We start from the raw sequence: 21,827 nt of genomic DNA, 5'->3' as shown, positions 1-21,827 counted from the left end.
AATCGATTGTCTAATTTTTTAATTGTTTTGTACTGATTTGTATTCAGTCGATTGTACTAGCCGAATATAAAATTTTCGGATAGATTGTCATAAATCTCGACAAGTAGTCAATTGATTTTAAGGTATTAATTGAATGTAAACAAATTAATACCCTATTTTAATACTTTAAATAAGATTATAAATAAATTTTGATTAAAATTCATTGATAAATATTTTAATTTTTAGAATTTTATCATTTTGACATGATCGGATGATGAGTCATAAGATTCTTTTGATAATGTTAGTGAGTGAGTATGACATATTTATATTCTTTTATTGAGCTTGTGATTGGAAAAAATTTCTCCCATCTTCTAAGTAATTGACGATTAATTATAAGTTGATTCTATAATTTATCTCACTTGACATAACTTAGAAATAGATTATGAAAAAACCCTAGGAGAATGTAATTAACTTTTGTTATAATCTAATGAACTCGTGATAAAATATCTCAAAGACGATTAATTTTAAAAATATACATCTCTTTAGTTAGGTTGTGAAATATGCATATGAATATATAGTTATACTAGGAGGATACAAATAGTGAAGTAAATTTGAAGTATTTTTGAGGCGTAGCATTTTGTAATTCTTACTTAAAATCACACAAAATAAGTATAAAATTCATCATGTTTTAAGCAACTATTTTTTTTTTAAAAAAAAAAAATCTAAAGTTTAAGGATACTTTTTTTTCAAAAATAAAAAAGGGTTCAATGTAGCTTAAAAAATTATATAGAAATTTCATGTGTAAAAAATAAAAGAGTATTTTTTTACCCCCAAAAAAATCAAAACAACATCTTATTTTATTTTTTATTTAAAAATTCTCTAGTTCCAATATTATTTTACTAGCTTGACAAAGGAATATTACAACGTAAAATAATTTTTTTACTAGGTTAAATTATAATATATATAATTTATTATATTAAAAGACTTTTTTTTACTTGATTAAATTATTTCTATAGTTTTGAACAAAGAAACTATTATAACAATTAAAATATTTATGATTAATTTAATCATTTTTTTTATATTCTAAATTTTTTTGGCAAAATTCTACAGCAATACTAAAACAAGAGATTTTCATAAAAATAATAAAAAAAAAATCAAATGTAATGCTATTTTAGTTTTTTTATAAATTAGAGTGGTTTTTTTATAAGGTAAAATCATCTTAGCGACCTTTCTGAGATGCCTTCATATATTCTGAAAGAGTGTAAATTATAGAGATATTTTTTTTTGGTATATAATGACCCCTTTATATTCTTTACATTTTACGTTAAACACTAATACAAATACTAATTTTGTCAGCCCACGAAAACTCTCATATCTTCCCAACATAGAGCGGTCTTTTGGTTAAAATTATAATGAAGACCGTCCTTTTAAATATAGAATAATAATAATGGTAATCAAAGTATAGACATCATTTTCATTGATGAATCTAAAAATTCATGCATGAAAGGATGATTTTTACGTAGAACAAGAGGTGGTATCTCCTATCTCCACTAGTAAAACTCTATACTACTAAGAGTTCTATTACCAGCAAAAGGGGTGATCGTCGATGTCGACCCCCCTCTGAATTCGCCCTTGAACATTTTAAGAAGATAAGAAATAAAAGTTTTTTTTTTTTCATTTATTATAATACAAATGCATCATCGTTCGTGAGTATATTTGAGTATTTGACTTATCAAAATTATTTAAGCTCTAATAAATTAGCTACGGATTTATAACGATTATAATATGAATATTTTGATCAATATAAATAAATTATATTACAGTAATTATAATTTATAATTATTACAATATAAATATTTTATCTCTAATAAATATTATATTATAATAATACTTTGACTCTAACTAATACTAATGACACTCATTGTAATAATTATAATTATAGTTATTGTAATATAGAGGTTTCATTTCTTATCAAAACTATCAATATGATTAACATAGATTAACATTGCAATATAGCAATTATGAGTTAGTTGTTATAATATAAATAATTTATCGGGATTAATATTAGCCAACATTATATTATGTCAGTTATGAGATTATATTTATTATAATTTTGTACTTTTAGTAAATATGATGGTAAAAGATGAATACATTCGTCCTCAGTATCTCTATCAATTCATCTGGACTAATACGAAGAAAATAAATCATGGAGGATTATTAATTTTTGGAATAGTGACTAGGGGAAAAAAGTTTTACCAAATATGATTATATAATCGTTATTAGATTGTAGTTATTATAATTATAATTTAGTCTTAGGATTATAGTGTAATGGAAAGAAGTCAAATTGTTACAGTTATTCATAGTTAAAATTTGAACAACTGTTAAGCAACGAACGATGTTAGTTATTATTCCAAAGATTATTAGTCGTTCATGATTTACTTCGTTGATTTTTGAGACATGATCTAAAAAGGATTAGCAGGGCGTTCGGTGAGAGTATTTATCTTTTGTCATCTCTCTTAACATGTTCCTTCTCCTCAAATAACTAACCTGATCTACTCAATAACGACACTTCTCAGTATTGATCTAAGAGCACGCGTAATACATTGTGAGGTGGATCAGGATAATGGATTTCTTTCGGGAAATAAGAGAAGCAATTCTGCCCCTGTATACCTTCTCCCGTCATTTCAATTGGCGACGGTAGCTCGCGGTGGTTGCGGAAGGCGCTAATGGCGTACAAGGCGGTGGCGGAGGTAGCGGCTGAGGAGATCGCGGCCACCGGCGTGCCTATGGAGGAGGCCGGGAGGATCCACTTAGGTCTTCGGCAAGTTATCACCGATTGCGGGGGCACTGGCCCGGAGGCTTGGGACGCCATCTCGAAGCGGATCTTAAGCCCTACTCTCCCTTTCCCCCTCCACCAGATGTTGTACTATGGCTGTTACAGGGACTTTGGTTCTAATCCGCCGCCGGCTTGGATTCCAGACAAGTATTTACTGCCTTTATTTCTCTGATTTTGCTTTTTTGCTTGAATCGTCTAGTTTGATTAGGCTTTATTTGTTGGTGAATTCATCTTCTTTATTGATGAAAATTTCCAGAAATTCTCAGCTAGAAATGTAGTGAAGAAAGATTATTCTTTGATGTAAAGTTACCCCTTTTAATTGAACCACTTCTGGTGGCAGAGGTTCTGCACCTTCAATGAATCAATATCATAAAAAAAATCATCACTGTTAAGGTAAAAAAAATCATAAAAATGCCACCTTTAGTGCTCTATAATTGAACTTAGCATAATCACTTTCGTGCTCAAAGTGTTGCAAATCAATAATGGTGGTTTACTATTAATTAATAAATCCTACAACATCAATACTTAGATAAGAACTCAAACTTTACCTCATTTACAAGCCTATTCTTGAAACCAATATTTACGACTTGTTCCAACTTGTAAACTATATATATGTGTCTACAATTCTTCTTTGATATCAAATACCATAATTCATCTTAAGTTATTTTTATATGGTATCAGAGCTATCACCTATCCTCGTCCAGTTATCTCAAGAGTTGGTATCAAGGGGAGGCTGCACACACGGCGCCTCCTCCCTCCTGTACCTATCGGTCTTAGTCCTTTGTGTCCTTCCCACTCTATCTCCACCAGATCCAATGAGTTGCACTGTATCCAATGATGCTCCACCTCTTCATCCAATGCAACTGCTAAATGTCCACCCTCTCACACTCTCTGCAATCTCCCCTCATCTTATAAGTTTGACTCCAACCTTGGTGCTTGGGATGACATTACCTACTCCATCGACTGCATGACCACTATCAACCTTGCATCTCGACATATTTTGCTCCCCTCTCGCTCCCCAACCTGCCTTTTGAATATTTGGTCCAGACACTCTACAATCTACATGGTCCAAGCTCATCAGTCGCTTCGGCTTCTCCTGTCTCGAGTCCATCTTTGAACATTCACTCTCCCGCAATCACCTGCAATAGGGGTATAACACACATGTCAATGACATTTTGCAATGAGTTATTGCTCCTTTGTGACATCTTGCATCATTAGCTCCATTGTGATGCCTTGCATCACCCATTGCGACTTTATGCTTCTTCACAACACCTTGAGCCATCAATTTCTACTTCTTCACCGTGACACCTTGTGTTGTTCACTGCGACTACTCGCTCTGTCACACACTGTCAATGGCCATCTATGCTAACTACTCTAGATTCGACCTCCTTCGTAGCACCAAAGTTGGCCTCCTTTTGCTTGATCAAAATTCGGCCTTTGCCAAGCACATGATACTGACGCTAATCTCCTTTCCTATTCGGGCTACTCTCCTCCAATGCCCTTCTTCTCTTGTTTCCCATTTGCCACCATAGGCCGTTATTTGCCCCTTGTCACAAATTTGACTTCCACCAATAGATCCAATTGCAGTTGCCTATAATGTTTTCTTGGAAGAGTCATTGTCATCCCATAAAACGAACAAATCATTGTGAACTATGTGGATTTCCCGATCTTGCGTTAGACGGTAATCTAGACTCTATAAATGTATATAAATATTCCTTCATTCCAAAGTGCAACAGATCATCCATGACTAAGTGTGCCATCTGATCTGGCTTTGATGATTCAAAATTCTGATTTCTAAGTATCATCATTAGTGCTCAATGCATATTGAATACAGGAATTTTTATTCAATTTGTTTTACATTTACCAGAGAGAATGCTGCATCTACAAATATAGGACAAGTTTTACAGAAGCATGGAAGTGAGTTATTGGGAGTGAGATACAAGGATCCAATATCAAGCTTTACTGACTTTCAGGCTTTTTCTGTGGAGAATCCAGAGGTATGGATGAAATGAACATTTGTCATTCCACTTTTGCTCTATTAGCTAGTTGGTTGAATTTTAAGTTTGATTTTTGAGTCAATCATCTCGGTATGTTATGAGAATTTTAGACTTATTGGAAGATGGTTTTCAAAGAGATGGATATTTCATTTCCGGTGCCACCATCTTGCATCCTTCAAAGCCATGACTCATATCCTGGAGGGCAGTGGTTGCCAGGGGCATGTTTAAATTCTGCCAGCCTATGCTTGAGTTTGAATAATAAAAGAGGACTTAATGATGTTGCCATTATTTGGAGAGATGAAGGATGTGATGCTTTACCTGTTAATACCATGACTTTCAAGGAACTGAGGACAAAAGTCTGGTATGAAGTTCTTTATTTTATTATTATTTTATATCTAATCTTAGATTGGCAATTACTTGCGACTACAACATAGTTTTTCTGTGGCTTTTCAGGCTGATTGCTAATGCCCTTGATACATTGGGTTTACCGAAAGAATCTGGTGTTGCAATAGATATGCCAATGAATGTTACTTCTGTTTTAATCTACCTAGCTATTGTTCTAGCAGGTTATGTGGTGGTATCTATAGCAGATAGCTTTGCCCCTAAGGAAATCACAACCAGGCTTACGATAGCAAATGCAAAAGCAATTTTCACCCAGGTCAGCATTTCTATCAGGAAGTTTGTCTTTTGCAATAATTCTAATCTGTTGGTGAGGGTAATATGTCCAGTCCATCAATCCATCTTAGTGCCACTCATGACATTTCTGTATATATTTATGGCCTAGTTTGACATGGAAGGCTAATCTCAATTGAGACTTCAACTGATTGTTTTTCCTAGTAATATAGGAGAACAAATATGCGCCAATCTCATAAAAACCAGAATTAAGAATTTTATGAGAGATCATTAACTGAGAATATTATAAAAAGTTTCTAATTAAATATTTATGCATTTATGTTTAGTGATTATCTTTTCTCTTTCCTTTCTTTTACTCTGTTTATTTCTCTTGACAATTACTCATGGTCATATATGAAAGTCAAGTTTAATGCATAGCTTGTTGGAATTGCTCAGAGCAACATCGAAGATGATGGATTCTGATTAATTTGGTATCCTCAGCCATAGACCCTCACAAATTGATCACTTGTGAAAGGATTCTAACTGATCCAAAGTGGTATCTGATACTAGGATATGCCATTTTGGTTGGTTTAAAATGTCATCTACAATATTGTGTACCCACTAGGTTATAGGAAAAAACATATCGTTCAGTGACTTCAAGATGAGGCTAAAGGGAGACAATATGTTTGTGCCTGGATGTTGCTTATCGTCTCAGCATGTTTCCACCATTTTCCTATTTTCTCTTATGAGAGTTTTTTTTTTTTTGCAAAATGCTACTTTTGCAATGTTAAATTTTAGCCACAGATCTAGTGATGAGGCTAAAGGGAGACAATAGAAATTCGCATAACATTATTTAAAATGGTCAAGATGACTTAGATATTATTGCCAACATGATATTTATAGAGTTCAATGGAGGAGGGATAAGATTCATGTACTAAACCCTAGATAATTTGAAGAAGCAACTTGTTGTTGAGTTTCTATCTAGTATAAATCAATCATTAAAGTCTCACCTTTTAAACATCTAATTCCCTTATTAGGATTGGATTATCCGGGGTGTAAAGCAACTACCTTTGTACAGGTGATGGTCAATATACTCCTTGGAAGCACTATTAAGTAATCACTTGGTAGCTCTTTACTGCTTTCTCATTTTGTAACTTTTATCTCTTCTAGTAAAGTTGTTGAAGCTCATGCTCCTTTAGCAATTGTCGTCCCGGCAAGAGATTACACTACAGTAAAAGGACTGCGTGCAGATGATATTTCTTGGCATGACTTTTTGAAAAGAGTAGATCATACCATGTATGCAGCCTTATTTATATGCATTTTCTTCTCATTTTGATCTTTTGTTAAATGATTAAAGTGAGTTCTTTGATCCATAACATTTTTTCTCAGTGGATTTCACAATTTTACATAGGTATGAAAATTGTGCAATAGGCTAGTTCTGCTTTAACCTATCATATATTAGCATGTGGAATTGTGCAAGGATACAAATTGTTTATGGATAAATATAAAAGTGAATTGGAGAATTACTTCTTCCTGCACAATGCACACATTTATAGTTGGATCCATGACAATATTAAATAAGGAAATGGAGTATTTTCGAGAGAGAGAGAACGAATGAAAAATGCTTTGGTTATTGCTTATATAATTCCGACTTATGTATTCAAAAAGTTAGTGGCATTCTATTTTCTTTAAAAATATACTGAAGATGTGCATATAAGCTTTTTATTCAAAGCAACGAGGTATTGAGTTTCATATTTATGTAATAACTGCTAATCATCATTTACATCTTTTGGTAAATACAGAGACATACCCTATCCTGCGGTTGTAAAACCTTTTGAGACCTTCACAAACATCCTCTTTTCATCTGGAACAACAGGTAAATAAACTTGACCTAACTACTTGTTTGGTACCATAAATTGTGGAATTAGAATCTTCTTCAGAATCTGAGATTTGAAAATTCCATAAAAATGGTCATATTTGTGTCTGAAATTCTTGGAAATTCATGACACTTAAGAACTCTATCATATAATTCCAATTTATCCATCAATTCTGAACAAAAGATTTTTTCAATTTTAATAAATTCAAATGTACTCTAGAATTTAGCAATCTCAAATTCTTTGATAATGTTGAATTGGAATTCTTTTCCATTAAGAATTGGTGAAAATATGTGCAACTTACAAGATTTGGATTGGATGATTCTGCTCATTCAATTGTGTCACACTAAAGAGGCATCTGATTGCTAAGATCTGCAAATGTTGGATAGGTGAGCCAAAAGCAATTCCATGGACACATGCAACTCCTCTAAAGGCTTCTGCAGATGCATGGGCACACATGGACATACATAAAGGCGATGTTGTTGCATGGCCTACTAATCTTGGTTGGATGATGGGCCCATGGCTTGTGTATGCCTCTTTAATAAATGGAGCTTCTATGGCTCTGTATAATGGCATCCCTCTTGGATCTGGATTTGCAAAATTTGTACAGGTACAATGAGTCCGCTTGTGTATTTTAAAGTCTGAACCTTTTTATAACTTCGTATGCATACCATGCTACTGCAATAATAATTGCACTACCTTAGTTTAGGCACAAAATGATAATACTTTCTAGTTTCTACAAAAAAATGAGTTGAATGTTCATTAACTCAGGTATACTTGTCTATGTGCTGGTTTGATAATTGTAGACACATTTATCTGTTCTTTTTCTGGTTCTTGAGCAGCATGCTTGTGAATAATCTTGTTATTAATCCATAGCGGTGTACACTTTATGATGTTTATTGCTAGGAAATATACTGACATTTGCAGCAGGTTCTTTGAATATGATGTTTATTCCCTTATCTGTTTTGTTGCTTGACAGTAGCATTTTTCATGTTCCTGTGAACTCCAAATAATTCCATTTCTCCGATATATTCAGGATGCCAAGGTAACAATGCTCGGTGTTGTTCCAAGTATTGTGCGGGCTTGGAAAAGCACAAATTGCACTGCCGGCCTTGATTGGTCAACCATTCGGTAAATAAGCTTTGCAAGGTTGATATTCTGGCATCTTCTTGACATTGAAATTACTGAAGTTTGTAATTCTGATGTATAGTTGCTTCAGCTCCACTGGAGAGGCATCCAGTGTGGATGATTATCTGTGGCTCATGGGCAGAGCTCATTACAAGCCAGTTATCGAATATTGTGGTGGTACCGAGATCGGAGGTGGATTTGTTTCTGGGTCCCTCTTGCAGCCTCAAGCACTAGCCGCATTCAGTACACCAGCGATGGGGTGCAAACTTTTTATCCTCGATAGTAATGGAAATCCACTTGTGAGTACTACTTTCTCATTTTTCTAGTTCATTTGAAGTTTAGCCATCTGAAATTGGTGAAAAGTGCATTGTTTCTTCTATTTCTATCGAAGCCTGAAAATTCCACGGGAATCGGTGAGTTAGCCCTTGATCCAACAATGTTTGGAGCATCAACAACTTTACTAAATGCTGATCATTACGATGTTTACTTCAAGGGCATGCCAATGTATAACGGAAAAGTAAGCCCTTTTCAACTTCCCTACAACTAGTGAGTCTTTATGGAGTTATTATAGGCTTAACAAGGCTAGAACATGCAGTTACTTCGAAGACATGGAGATGAATTTGAGCGCACTGCAGGAGGATATTATAGGGCACATGGTCGCGCAGATGACACGATGAACCTTGGCGGCATTAAGGTACACGCCGACAGTACATTTTGTTCTTTTTGAGCAAATACATACTGAAAGAGCATCAAATCTGCTGTTACTAGGTGAGTTCTGTCGAGATTGAACGAATCTGCAACACTGTCAATGAAGCCATCCTTGAGACAGCTGCGATTGGCGTCCCACCACTGGCCGGTGGGCCTGAACAACTAGTTGTGGCCGTCGTCTTTCGGGATCCAAACACCATGGAAGATGATTTGGAAAAGTTAAGGCTGGCCTTCAATTCTGCATTGCAGAAGAAACTGAATCCATTGTTCAAGGTACTTGCTTTGAATAGTTTTAGTTTATTACTTTGTGCCCGTCATTGTGATGATCTTTGCTTCTATAAAAGGTTTCGTCTATCGTTCCCGTGCCATCTCTTCCACGGACTGCTTCAAACAAGGTCATGCGAAGGATTCTGAGGCAGAAATTTGTCAACGGGCCAAGGTTGTAATGCTGTGTGTTTCTTGGAAAGATGTATGATCTCATCCTCATAAATGCCTTCAAGTTCTACCTGAGGAACTTTTTTGTTTTTTTAATGTACTGATATGTATTTAGAGTTTTAGACAATCAATAAATAATTGAGTTAGACAATGTGCAATTGAGAAGAAGAAAATAAAACAAAATTTTGATTAATAATAATATTAATATAAGAAATGATTTATTTAAATTTTAAATGATGATATCGTAAGAAATAGAAATAGTAAAAGAATTCATATAGTTGATTTTATTCAGTGGAATAAAATTTAGTTATTATTATTGTAGTAGTTCTGGGGAATAAAAGTAGGTGTGGATTATTTTTATCCAGTGGAATAAAGTTTAGTTGCGGTAATAATAAAAGTAGATGTGGATTATTTTTCTTCAAAAGTTCTTGTATAAATTTACATAACTTACAAGTATTTTTTTATTATTATTTTCATTTATTTTTGAAATTTTAAAATGGTAAATTAACTATCCATGTCACAAAATTATATTTTAACATAATCATTAATTATATATATATATATATATATATATATATATATATATATATATATTTCATTTATTTTTGAAAATTTAAAATGGTAAATTAACTATCTATGTCACAAAATTTTATATATATATATAAAACTATTTTTGAAGTTTTATAAGGTTTATATATGAAAAAAAATGTCATTAATTAATTAAATAATATATGAAAATGTTTAAAAATTAATGGTATAATATTAAATTCACTTATAAGATATGCAGTTGATAGGGATGACTGAACTAAATAAAATTAAATAAATTATTATTTTTAATTAATTAAATCGATTGAATTTTTTAAAAATTGAATAAATTCAACTGATAAATATTAATTAATTCTGTTTAAAATTAAATTAATAATCTTTTTTTTATCAATGATGAATTTAATTACAACCAAAATTAAAATTATGAAAAAAATTTCGATTTGATTTTATGTATTTCAATTTATTTGATTTAACCTATAAGAAAATTAAAAACGAACCAAATTAATATAAAATAATATTTTTTTAAAAAAATTGAATTATCAAAATAATCAAATTAAAATTTTTAAATTTGATAGATTCTATCAGTTTAATTGAATTTTTACTTATCTTAGTTTTTGGTAAGGAATAGCAATATATTAAAAAAAACCAAATTTTGTTATTAAAATTAAACAAATTAAATTAATATAAAATTAATTAATTTATCCGTGGATAAATAATTAATTTATTGATTGATATTAGATAATCTAAATAATTTGTTTTAATCATTCGAGTTGTCAAGTTGGCCACGATGCGACTATAAATACAATTGACACATCCCCTATGCCACAAAAAGTGGTTCAAGAAATCTTGCTTCCATGTTTTGTTCGTAATAGTTGTTGGATGATTTTGCATTTTAGTGTCAATAATTATTTTTAATAAAAAAATCCCACGGTCATATTTCAGACTTTTTAGTCCAATGAAATCTGGTAGAGAACATTAGGACCGTAAATGAATCAAGCGTTCGTGAACAACTTTGATGTTCGATTTAGTAAGAGCGTATTTATGTTCGTTCAATATACATAAGATTAATTAAATAAACAAGCTTGAATATCTCGTTAAGATAAATAAACAAGTTTAAACATATATGTGTTCAGCTCGTTAACGTTCGTGAACAATATTCGCGAACCATATTCATTAATAAAACTCTTTTCAATATACTAAATAAATAATAAAATAAAATAAATAAATTTAAATTATCAAGTTCAATAATCAATCAAACAATTAAAAATTTCAAATAATCAAACAAGCTTGAATTAAAAGCTTGATAACATCTAAACGAACCAAGCTCGAACTAAGCTCAAGCTAAGCTTGAATTGAGAGTTTGATAACATCTAAACGAACCAAGCTCAAGCCAAGTTTCAAATAAGCTCAAACTCATAAAAAATAAACCAAGCCAAGCTTGAACACTCATTTTAAAAGCTTGGTTCATTTTAAGTTCGGCTCGACTCGACTCGACTCGACTTGATTATATTATCAAATAAGCTTGAATACCTCAAAGCTGCTCGGCTCAACTCGACTCGTTTACACAGCCCTAAAGAACATATTTGAAAGCTGAGGTCTTGTTATTTTCCGTAAAATGATGGGCTTTTCAGGGATTTCCCAAACTCTTGAGGAAAATTGTCGGCGTGGAAGTGATTAACGCTCCAGATCATCTTCAGAATGATCGAACGGTGACTTCCTTTTCTAGCACCACAAGGTTTTTTCCAATCTTTTTAAGCTCCGCCCGACTGAAGAGCGAGTCGAAGCCCGAGCGCTAATTTTTGGAACCCTAGCTCGCGACTGCTCTCCGCCTCGCTTCTTCTGCGATCGATCGAAGATGAAGCTCGTCAGGTTAGCTTCCATCAACCTCTTTACTCGCATTGTTTTGCTCATTTCTTTCCCTTTTGTTTGTTTTCTCACCTCTGGCGGATCTCCGGTCGCGGAAATGTTGTTAGGTTTTTGATGAAGCTCACCAATGAGACTGTCTCGATCGAGCTCAAGAATGGCACCGTTGTTCATGGCACCATCATCGGTACGTCCCCTTGCTCGTTAATGGTCAAAAGTCGGCCTTTCAGTGAGACTCTCTTGCATGGGTTTATTCTTCGGGTTTTGGGTTTATGTTTCCTGCGAATTTTTTTACTCGGTTTCAAAGTCGCACCACGAGGTCGAAGTGATTATTTTTGGGATTTTTTTTTGCTCTCTTATTCTCTGGGATCTGGGCTGCGTATGCTTGGTTTCTACATCTTAGGTGTTGGAATTACTCTTTTTTCAATAACATATGGTTCGTTCGCCTTGAATTCATCAAGTGTTAGTTGAAATCTTTAATGTTTCGATTTTTTTTTGTTTCCTTTACTATTGTACACGCATGATACTCTAAGTGGATGCGAGTTCTAAATGTTGCCACATTTGCAACTGTTTTTATTGGCATTTGAAACTGATTCTATAGGACAACGATTAGTTGATTATTATTTTAACATATAGATTTGTCAAATAATGAAAAAAAATATCGTTCATGTGACCTCAAATTCCTATATCTACCATTGTGCATCAGACTCTACGGCCCGATGTCTACCATCTATACAGCGGCATAACATTTTGGGTAGTGAACTTGTTTGGAACAACATTATCTTATTCCAGTCACTTCTCAGGCTTTCAACTAATTTTTCTTCTATCCATATCGATATTCCACTTGATTTTAATTGAGACCATGCATTCTCCCAAGAATGTGAATGTTAATCATAGAACTTGCATGTTGACCACGACAAAAACCAGCAAGGTCAGCTATTCTAGGTTGGCTGTTTGTATTCCTTGCATTGACTTCAATGTATAGCCATATCATTATTAATATTTAAATTGTTTAAGTAATTTTAATTGGTCACTTTCTACCTATTACACCTTCAGTCTTTCAATTTTTGAACTACTTCATTTCATTTTAATGTGTTTTCTTGCACCTTATCATTGCATATAATATTTTTTTTATTTTATAATTTCTTTTAACCTTACACATTTATCTTATCATTTTGATCTCTACTCCACTATTTGTATTTGTTATTTTCTAACTAGCTAACGTTTTTCTGCATAAAGTATGACTGGCCCTTTCCTTGGCATGCTAAGTTGGAATTTCAGTAGTTTTTTTTTTTTTTTTTTTTCATTCAGAGTTATCACAGATAATTTTTGATTTTCTTAGGGACTGATCCAGTGATATACTATCAGAACATTTGAGGAAACTAAGTTTGATTTTTGAGTAAATATGACTGTATTGCGCAACCAGCAAAACTATACTATCTTCTTCACCTTTTGTTCTTCAATATGTATGATGAAGGTGATTAGGATTTTTAGGATAGTAAGGTTTTAATTATTCTAGTGGATCTGCTAGCTTATCTAAATGATTTAGAAGATGAACTAGTGTGGAAGATGGTTGTAACCTTTTGTTCTTTTATAACTCGGGTTCCTGTCAATATATATTAATTTTATTGATTATCTAAATTTCAGGAGTAAAGCTGTGAATGTGATCTTGTAGCTCGATAACTTTTCATCTTTCAGAATTTTCATCGAATTTGTATAGTTGAAGTAACAGTGTTATGCTTTAGGAAGCCAGCACGTAATTGCAGTCAGCCACCCTTAATCCTCTCTGGTTCTTACAGGTGTGGATATCAGCATGAACACCCACTTGAAGACTGTGAAACTTACAGTGAAGGGAAAAAATCCTGTTACACTCGATCACCTCAGTGTGAGAGGCAACAATATTAGGTACTACATCCTACCTGACAGCCTGAACCTTGAGACTTTACTCGTCGAGGAAACGCCTCGGGTCAAACCCAAAAAACCCACCGCTGGTATGCTTTGTGTCTATGCTTTTCATGCTAGAGTATTAGTTCAAAATCAATCAAAATTGACATCTTACTCTGGTCTATTTAATCGGAAACCAGGGAGGGCTCTGGGCCGTGGTCGTGGCCGAGGGCGTGGTCGCGGACGAGGCCGTGGCCGTTAGCTGCATCCACTTCATCAGAATTGTTTCCGCATCTGCTTATGTGCAAATACGTTGCTATTATTGGCGACACTATTTATGCTTAACCCATCAGGCAAGACTTTGTTGTAGCTCTAAATGACTGACGTTTTGTGCTGTTTTGATTTGCCAAAGTTCTGTTCTAGTATTTTTGGACGTTTTGTAAAGTGTGTTCTTGTTACGGATGCTAGCTTAGTTCTCACTATAAAAAGAATCAATTGAGGTTTGTCATTGTTTCAAAGAAACAAACTCTCACTCTAGAAATTTTAGGCCTTGAAAGATAAAAAAAAGGCTAAAAATTGAATTATTAGAATCATTAAAAGATAGTTTTTTTATTTATTAGTAAAATAATGTTTTGTTTTATTTTAATTCATTTTTATTTATAATTGTGTAGTAGTTATGATTTACGTTAGCATAATCTAATTTGAAATTTTAAATCTTGATCGCCAAACAATTATAGTCTCCACAATTTTTCAAAAAGAAAAAAAATACAGGCAAAAGAGAAAGTAGTTCTAAGAGTGTTTATTGCCCCAAATAGGTATTTGACTTAAGTAAACCATTCAACATTTTGTTATCCAACAATATCAATTATAAGTCTATCTGAAAGAAAAGCAGATTCAATGCATAACAAGCTTAGTGTTCATCTAAATACAATGACAAATAACTTGCAACAGCCAATTACATTCTCAAATCATGGAACTGTCTGTGAACCGGAAGCAGGTGAGCAGCTTCGCGTGCGGCAAAGAAAGCCTCTTCGCAGAATACAATATACGAATTACGGGATCGTCAGAATGTACACACTCATATACAGTGCACTAACATTTCGACCGACAAAGTGAAGGAAAGAAGAAAGAAAGCACTAGTTGTTATGCGCTTTGAGTCTCTTGGATGCTTGTGAAGATTCCTCACTGAGGTTTCCAACCATGGAGGGAGGAGCAACCGCTTGTTTAGCCGGTGAAACATCAACGGGACCCTATGGACATTAAGGGGAAGGATGGTGAAGCGATAAACCAAGTAGCTGATGTTACATGATTGCAGGTAGCAGAATCATATCAGAAGACACATGCCAGGCAACACGAAACATCGAGAAGAGTTCATACCTTGGAATTGGGCAATGTAGCAGCCGTACCAGGTTGGCTGTTGGACGCACGCTTTCGAAGATTGATCTGTACGGAGATACTGGCTTGCGATAGATCAATGCCAGAGCTTTGTAATGCTTGAGTAAGAGTCGTCAGAAGCCTGTTTGGCGACATGAATTTTAGTTAAAAGTTCATGAACCTAGTAGGTGCTAATGTGTGCAGTCTATCGAGTAATTCGGAACCCACCCCTGCGAGTAGTTAGTAGACGCAGTAATCGTGCCTTCATCGATTATCAGGTCTTCTTGGTCATTCAACATCTCATTACTGGTGGCACAATCAGCAGGACTGGATGACCCTAACCAAAGTGACTGAGCCTGTGCTGGCACGGTAGCTGCAATACAAGGTACTAAATTTAATGTGTTTGTAGAAAGACCATCAAAAACAGAGATTGCACCCTACTTACCGACGAAACCTGAAGCACTTTCCATCTTGTACTGTACACCAGCAGTTGTGTCTGAGTCGATCGGGTTATGCGCATTTGGGATCAGAGAAGGCATAACCGGGATTTCTCCTTCGTCAAATGGTCCAGAGAATGCATGAGCAGAACCATTCCTAATAACTTGAGAGGGATCAGGCAAACCATCTACAGGGATTTGATTGTTATTCTGTTAAAAAAAAAAATAGGATATAGTAGAAACTGTGAGCATGGCGAACGACAATGCATGATGCAAATACTCGATAAGTTCTGAAGATGCACGAGTGCACGAGAATGTATATCCATATTCAAGTTCATTAATAAAAGGCACCTCGGCATTTTTCCAGAATGACCTGTAATAAACTTTCCCCTGCCAAAGAAATTTAAAAGCCAAAGGAAAGAAATTAGTCTAGTCTATGTCCATAACTAATTAGGACTCATATTCTAATTTGGACCTATTTAAAAAAGAACCTCAACCGGCTAAATATGTGCCCCTGGATGTCATAACTATGATACCAAGGAAAAGATGGAAACGACAAAAATAGTTGCGACAAAAAAAGGTATTCGGTTGACTTTGATGAACAATGAAAGTGATTTATTCACTCGCTATAAACAAGTAAAAAGCCGTGAAAAAGCACGGTTTCTGTCAAACTTCGCTTTTATAATATAATGTATAGGATGTAAATTGAATTTACATGGTATTCATGGAAATGCAGGTATAAAAACAAAAAAAATCTGAGTGTCAGGTGTTGGAAATTAAATTTTTATAACCAATTAATTGAATAGAACATGGACAAGATATTTTGTGTGTAGACTCCAATTTCTTAAGAGAATGATGAGAACATAAGGTCCAAAACTATTCAAGTGATGAATGATTTGTCAAGATTGATCATACAAAAGCATTAGCTCATAGATGAGCACGGTTCATGGACACGAATGCTAACTCAAATATGCATGAGTGTTAATTCTCATGCGACCAACAAGAGGTATGCGAAGGAATTTAAATTGATTGAGAAATTGAGATCATCAAATCAACGAAGACCTTCAGATGATCTCAAATTGTTAAATAAAAATGGTTGTTGTTGTATGACTGAACAACCACAGTGTTCAAGCTTTCACATGGCACAAAGCACCAAGGCGACAAAACATGAAACAACCTCGTCCTTTGGTAGAACCAACTCGACACATGCATTATGCTTGGTGTGCATCAAAGGAGCAAAATTCAAAAGGTCAAGCCCCTTAAATTATGCCTTTTCAACAATTAAAAAAACATCATCCCTAAAATTAGACACCTCTCCTCTTGCTAAAATTATTGAAACCTCAAGCATCAATCTTCTCCAATGAGCTCTTCTCCTCTTCTCTTTCTCTATAAGAGTTTCAATGAGTCAAAGTTTCATTAGAACTTAAAATTCGGAGTACTCCTATTTTAAGTCAAAAGTCGTATCTTGGGACTATTCCTGATAAACTGTAATCACTCTTAAAGACAGGATCTAACACTTGGTTTGGTCTTATAGTTTACTGAAAGGGTGCGTCGAGAACCCGAAGGGGTATCTCAATGACCGACAGTAAGGTTGTTGGTGACGACTGTCTCAAAAAGGTGAGTCAATCAACCTGAAAGGGATCCTGAGTAACTGACGACTACACATTGGTTCCTGCTAGCATTAACTAAAGACTGCATAATTTTTGGCAACTCGTCAAACTGTCAAATCTTGGGGAATAACTTAATGACATGGTATTTCTATGCCGTCAAATTAGTTAAGTTGGCCTAACTTATCTGAAATTCTTGGACCTACTATGGTCCACATAGTATAATATGTAGGGATAAAGAAATAATCATTAATGTCACCGAACCTTCTACAAGGGTATTTATGTTAACATAAGGTGATTCAAGAAATAATCATTAAGGTCACTGAACGTTCTACTGTTCTACAAGGGTATTTTATGTTAACATAAGGTGATTCATCAAACCTTCTACAAGGGTATTTTATGTTCACATAAGGTGATTCATCAATGTAATGTGAATAAATACAATAGATCTTTGTGTAGGCTAACCTGAGATGATTCGTCAATTTTGAGGTAATATGGTGTGTTTTATCAACTACTTCAAATAAGTAGTATAATCCTAAATCTGTTTTTTCAGACCAGCCGACCTTCAAAGTAAAGATCTCTTCAAGAAAAAGATGCATAATAGACACCTTTATCCAAGAAACCATAGATGGCATAGAACAAACAAAGCTGATATGACCAAAACTTGAAAAGAGAAAAACAACTGGACCATGTGTATGGACAATTTCACTAACAGTGTTTTGAGTAAGAGGTACGCATAGTCATGTGCAAGCATGAAAGAGCTTAACAAGCCATTACCCAAGGTTTTTGATTCTCCTGATTCCATCCTGGGAAAGAGGACTCGTACTTTTGTTCCTTCTCTTGTAAAAACCGTATGTACTCAATTACCTGACACATGATATCAGCAAAAACGTAACTCTTTGGAACTTCATAACAAAATGAAAAGAGATACTTTGTTTACAACTGTCCGTTCCGTGTCGTATATACCTCCAAAAGGAATGATGCTTTATCTCTCTTTTGATCGCTATGTGGTATGAGTTCCCTGAGTATCTGAAATCTACTAGCACAGGAAGTTCACATAAAATTTATCAAAAAACAGTAAGTATTGAATCTTGTATATCTGAAGAAAGTATATAACATCACGTACTGTATCACTATAATCAGATAGCAAAAAATGCAGAGACACAAATATAATCAAAACCATTGGTATTGCATAACAAATAAGAGGACTGTTTGAGAATAGAGATACACTCAGTCAAACACTCAACTAGTATCAATTTTCTCCACTCCCCTGTTTGATAAAGTTTTAATACTTATACAGTGCCTTCTCCTGTTTCCAATTTAAGAACAAATGACATTGAACATATCAAATAGAGAACTGAACCATAAGCTTACACTTATATTCCAAATATGAAAAAAAAAACAACTAAAACCAAGCATGGGTGCAAAACAAAACATTACCTTTCATATGTATAGGGATAGTAAAATGAGTTAATGCATTTCATAAATTAAAGAAAAAAAAACAGTTCAAAGACCATATCTAAAGTACTAATCTCAACCACTCCATCAAATTAGTCGTTGGATCCATCAATCAAATGAAAATCCTAATGGGGATCCTAGAACTTTTGAATTATGAAGCACAATTTCAAATGAACACTCTGATACTAAACTGCAAGAGACGTTGTAAAATTTAGAAATAAAATCTTCGATGGAAGCATCTACTAGAATGATTTATCTCAGTTAGAATTGAGATTCCCTTTAACGTTTCTTTCAAGTTTAAATATCATTATTTTGTGCTGGTGGGTGTTTTAGTCTCTGGCCAGTGTTATGCCAACTTTAAGCATGCTTCAAACCAAGGCAAAATCAACACAAATGAGTTTTAATCCAATAATCCCCCTTCACTTAATTTTTTATTTTCAAATATACATCTATAGCAATTAGAAAGTCAATTGAATTAAAATTTTGAAGCAAAAAATTATAAAAAATAACAAAAAATCTGACTAATGATTATACTTTATTAATACCAAAATATTTGTTGTGCATCAAATGAGAACATTGGTTCTTGTAGCATCCTAGTAAGATCAATTCCATAATTTTCCAATACTCTTTAAATAATATTCCTATAGTCCCAAAACCTCTTGGTTTCTCTGCGTGCCTATAAATATGTCTCAACTATCCATTGGGAGTTGAATTTATATTGATATAATTGAAACTAAAACAACCACAAGTATGTAATACAAATACATCTTTATTTCTCCACCTCCAACCCAATTCTCTTATACTTTAACTTTTATCCACATTCTTTATGAGTGCATTGGACATGTGACATCTAACTCTAACACTCATGTCAGACACCTTCCAACAGATACTTGGTATTGTGTGGCAGACAGTCACATTGCATTTGGAAATGGCATATTGTCCACATATGGAATCCAATCACTTGTTTTCCAAAAAGAACAGCTCTACTTGGTGAACAAAGACCAAGGACAGTGGGGAACTTGAGCAACTATTCTCCATGCCTACCAGGCTCACTGTTTGCTCATGCAAAATATCAATTTCAACCCATGTGATCCGTGATGCTTCAGAATAACAGTCAAGAATATAGACATCTTCTCACCAAAGCTAAGACAATTTGTTGCATGTTGGAATACAAATAGTAAGAAAGGTACTATTCAGCTAAATGGCATCTGTGGCTTCACCGCGTCTCCCTCATTGATTTCAGTGAATCAAACCCAAAAATCCTAGCGCTGTAGGTTTCTCTCCTGAAAGAGTTTTTCAGGGTCAAAATCAACAATCTAGCTGACTTCCCGCCCAAAGAGAACGGAAACAGAGCTTCCTCTCAGCAGCAAGTCATTCATTCCCAAAGTATCAAAATTAATGCCAATTTTGTACATTAAGCCAAACATAATCACATTCTTGGCTTTCTTAACTTAATCAACTTAATTAGTTTGCTAGAAGACCAAAAACAAAACACTCTAGGAACCATTAACACTACAAGTAATTGAATTTTCTCTGGTACTTCTACCAATTGAGAATTAAAAGCGCCATAGTGCAAATCATCTATTGGCCAGTAAATTATTTTTCTCATGCACTATGCAAACTTACAAACAATACCACAACCAGAAGGATTTAGATTTAGGGACAGTCAGTTACTACAGTATTTCACATACCGTTAGATCAACTATCAGAAGGATCAGACACAGACAATGAAGTTCAATGTGAAATTTGGAATTATGCATCGTTACTTGCCTGTCATTAATTTTGTTTCTTCTCCGTTGCTCCATTGCAGAATGCTTTGATTTTGGTGTAGTGGGAAGATCATCCGTGCCACTTCCCTTCCCATCTACTTTGATGGTCAAATCTACTACCACCAACCAGAAAATATTAAGAATTCAGGAGAACTCTTAACAGCCAAAAGCAAATTACAGGCACTAACGCCTGCAAAATACCGTTTTGGAAGTCTCAACTAATTCAATACGAAAAAAAAACCCCAAAACGATGCGTTTATGAATTTTGCATCCAGGAGCATAAATTCCCACATTATTAACCGGTGAGAATTTCTAGGCTAATAGCAAGCACATCTGAAAAAGGCGAAACAAGCCAAAGCTTCGCGATCAAATACGCAAAGGAGTCACCTTTATGCGAGGGACCTTCCCTCCTCCCGAATTCCAACTCATCGTCGTCCTCATCCTCAAATCCCCTGCTGGATCTCGATGCAGCAGCATCCATGTCTCGTTTCTCCTCCGGAGCGGCTCCCAAAACAACTAGCCACTTCGAGACCTGGAGAAGACGAACCACAGCACGAAGAGGAGAAGCACAAGGAGGTGGGACGGCGGAGGAAGAGTACAAAACAACTCGCAATTTCCTCAGCCCTGCGGGGGACGAAGGAAGGGGGGACCGGCCGCTGCCGCGTGAAGCAAGAGAAGCACCGCGAAGGGCAAACAGAAAGACGACCAAACCTTAATATTTGCTATTTTTCAAATTCATACAAAAATGGAAAATATTTAAATTTCACTACCAAACTGTACCTTTTTATAAATGTCCCCCCTGTTTAACAAAACACTGTCTCATATTAATTTTCACCAATAATTTTATACATATATTATTAATTGATTATATTATTTTAATTGATTATATTATTTTAATTAATAAAAAAATCGAAAATATTATGTGACTATTTCGCATGACTCACTCATTGACATTTTTTTTTTTAATTCATGTATCTCAATTAATTTTGAAGATGATAAAAATTAAAGCGATAAATAGAGAAAAATTTCTACAGCGCTAATTGACAATTATTAAATCATATTAAATTGCCTTTTTATTCAATGCTTTTAAATTCTCCAAATTATTATTTTATGAAAGAATTTTAAAAAATTATCATGAAACAAAATTATTCTAAATATTTTTTAAAAACCGTTTTATTATATGTTAAAATTATTTTAATTTACTCAAAATTACTCTAATTTAACTAAAATTATTTTAATATTGAATAATTTTAATTAAAATAAAGATTTTAATATAAAAATGGGATGACATATTTTTAATATTTTTTAACAAAAATAAAA

General features: G+C 34.0%; 3 protein-coding genes across 3 annotated transcripts; 2 read left to right on the top strand and 1 right to left on the bottom strand.

The window, feature by feature from the left end:
- The first annotated feature begins 2,644 nt into the window (after nucleotides 1–2,644).
- On the top strand, nucleotides 2,645–9,720 carry LOC122007174 (probable acyl-activating enzyme 17, peroxisomal). The gene is made up of 14 exons (XM_042562981.1): nucleotides 2,645–2,962; nucleotides 4,683–4,812; nucleotides 4,923–5,173; nucleotides 5,266–5,470; nucleotides 6,462–6,502; nucleotides 6,595–6,720; nucleotides 7,227–7,300; nucleotides 7,688–7,908; nucleotides 8,335–8,429; nucleotides 8,509–8,725; nucleotides 8,818–8,943; nucleotides 9,022–9,120; nucleotides 9,195–9,407; nucleotides 9,479–9,720. The coding sequence occupies exons 1-14, from the start codon at nucleotides 2,706–2,708 to the stop codon at nucleotides 9,578–9,580; spliced, it is 2,157 nt and encodes a 718-aa protein (XP_042418915.1). The 5' UTR covers nucleotides 2,645–2,705; the 3' UTR covers nucleotides 9,581–9,720.
- Nucleotides 9,721–11,857: 2,137 nt separating this feature from the next.
- LOC122007173 (small nuclear ribonucleoprotein SmD1a) lies at nucleotides 11,858–14,300 on the top strand. Its single transcript, XM_042562979.1, has 4 exons — nucleotides 11,858–11,984; nucleotides 12,089–12,165; nucleotides 13,778–13,969; nucleotides 14,063–14,300. Exons 1-4 carry the CDS (start codon nucleotides 11,971–11,973, stop codon nucleotides 14,122–14,124), a joined length of 345 nt encoding a protein of 114 aa, XP_042418913.1. The 5' UTR covers nucleotides 11,858–11,970; the 3' UTR covers nucleotides 14,125–14,300.
- Nucleotides 14,301–14,740: 440 nt separating this feature from the next.
- On the bottom strand, nucleotides 14,741–21,214 carry LOC122007172 (transcription factor BIM2-like). The gene is made up of 8 exons (XM_042562978.1): nucleotides 20,895–21,214; nucleotides 20,509–20,620; nucleotides 18,247–18,316; nucleotides 18,058–18,147; nucleotides 15,682–15,883; nucleotides 15,465–15,609; nucleotides 15,240–15,378; nucleotides 14,741–15,112 (listed from the first exon to the last, which is right to left on the bottom strand). Exons 1-8 carry the CDS (start codon nucleotides 20,986–20,988, stop codon nucleotides 14,999–15,001), a joined length of 966 nt encoding a protein of 321 aa, XP_042418912.1. The 5' UTR covers nucleotides 20,989–21,214; the 3' UTR covers nucleotides 14,741–14,998.
- Nucleotides 21,215–21,827: the final 613 nt, after the last annotated feature.

Source organism: Zingiber officinale, chromosome 7B, assembly GCF_018446385.1.
Source record: "Zingiber officinale cultivar Zhangliang chromosome 7B, Zo_v1.1, whole genome shotgun sequence".
Classification (NCBI taxonomy): Eukaryota; Viridiplantae; Streptophyta; class Magnoliopsida; order Zingiberales; family Zingiberaceae; genus Zingiber; species Zingiber officinale.
Note: the sequence above shows the minus strand (reverse complement) of the source record. Positions and strands in the feature narration are given on the sequence as shown.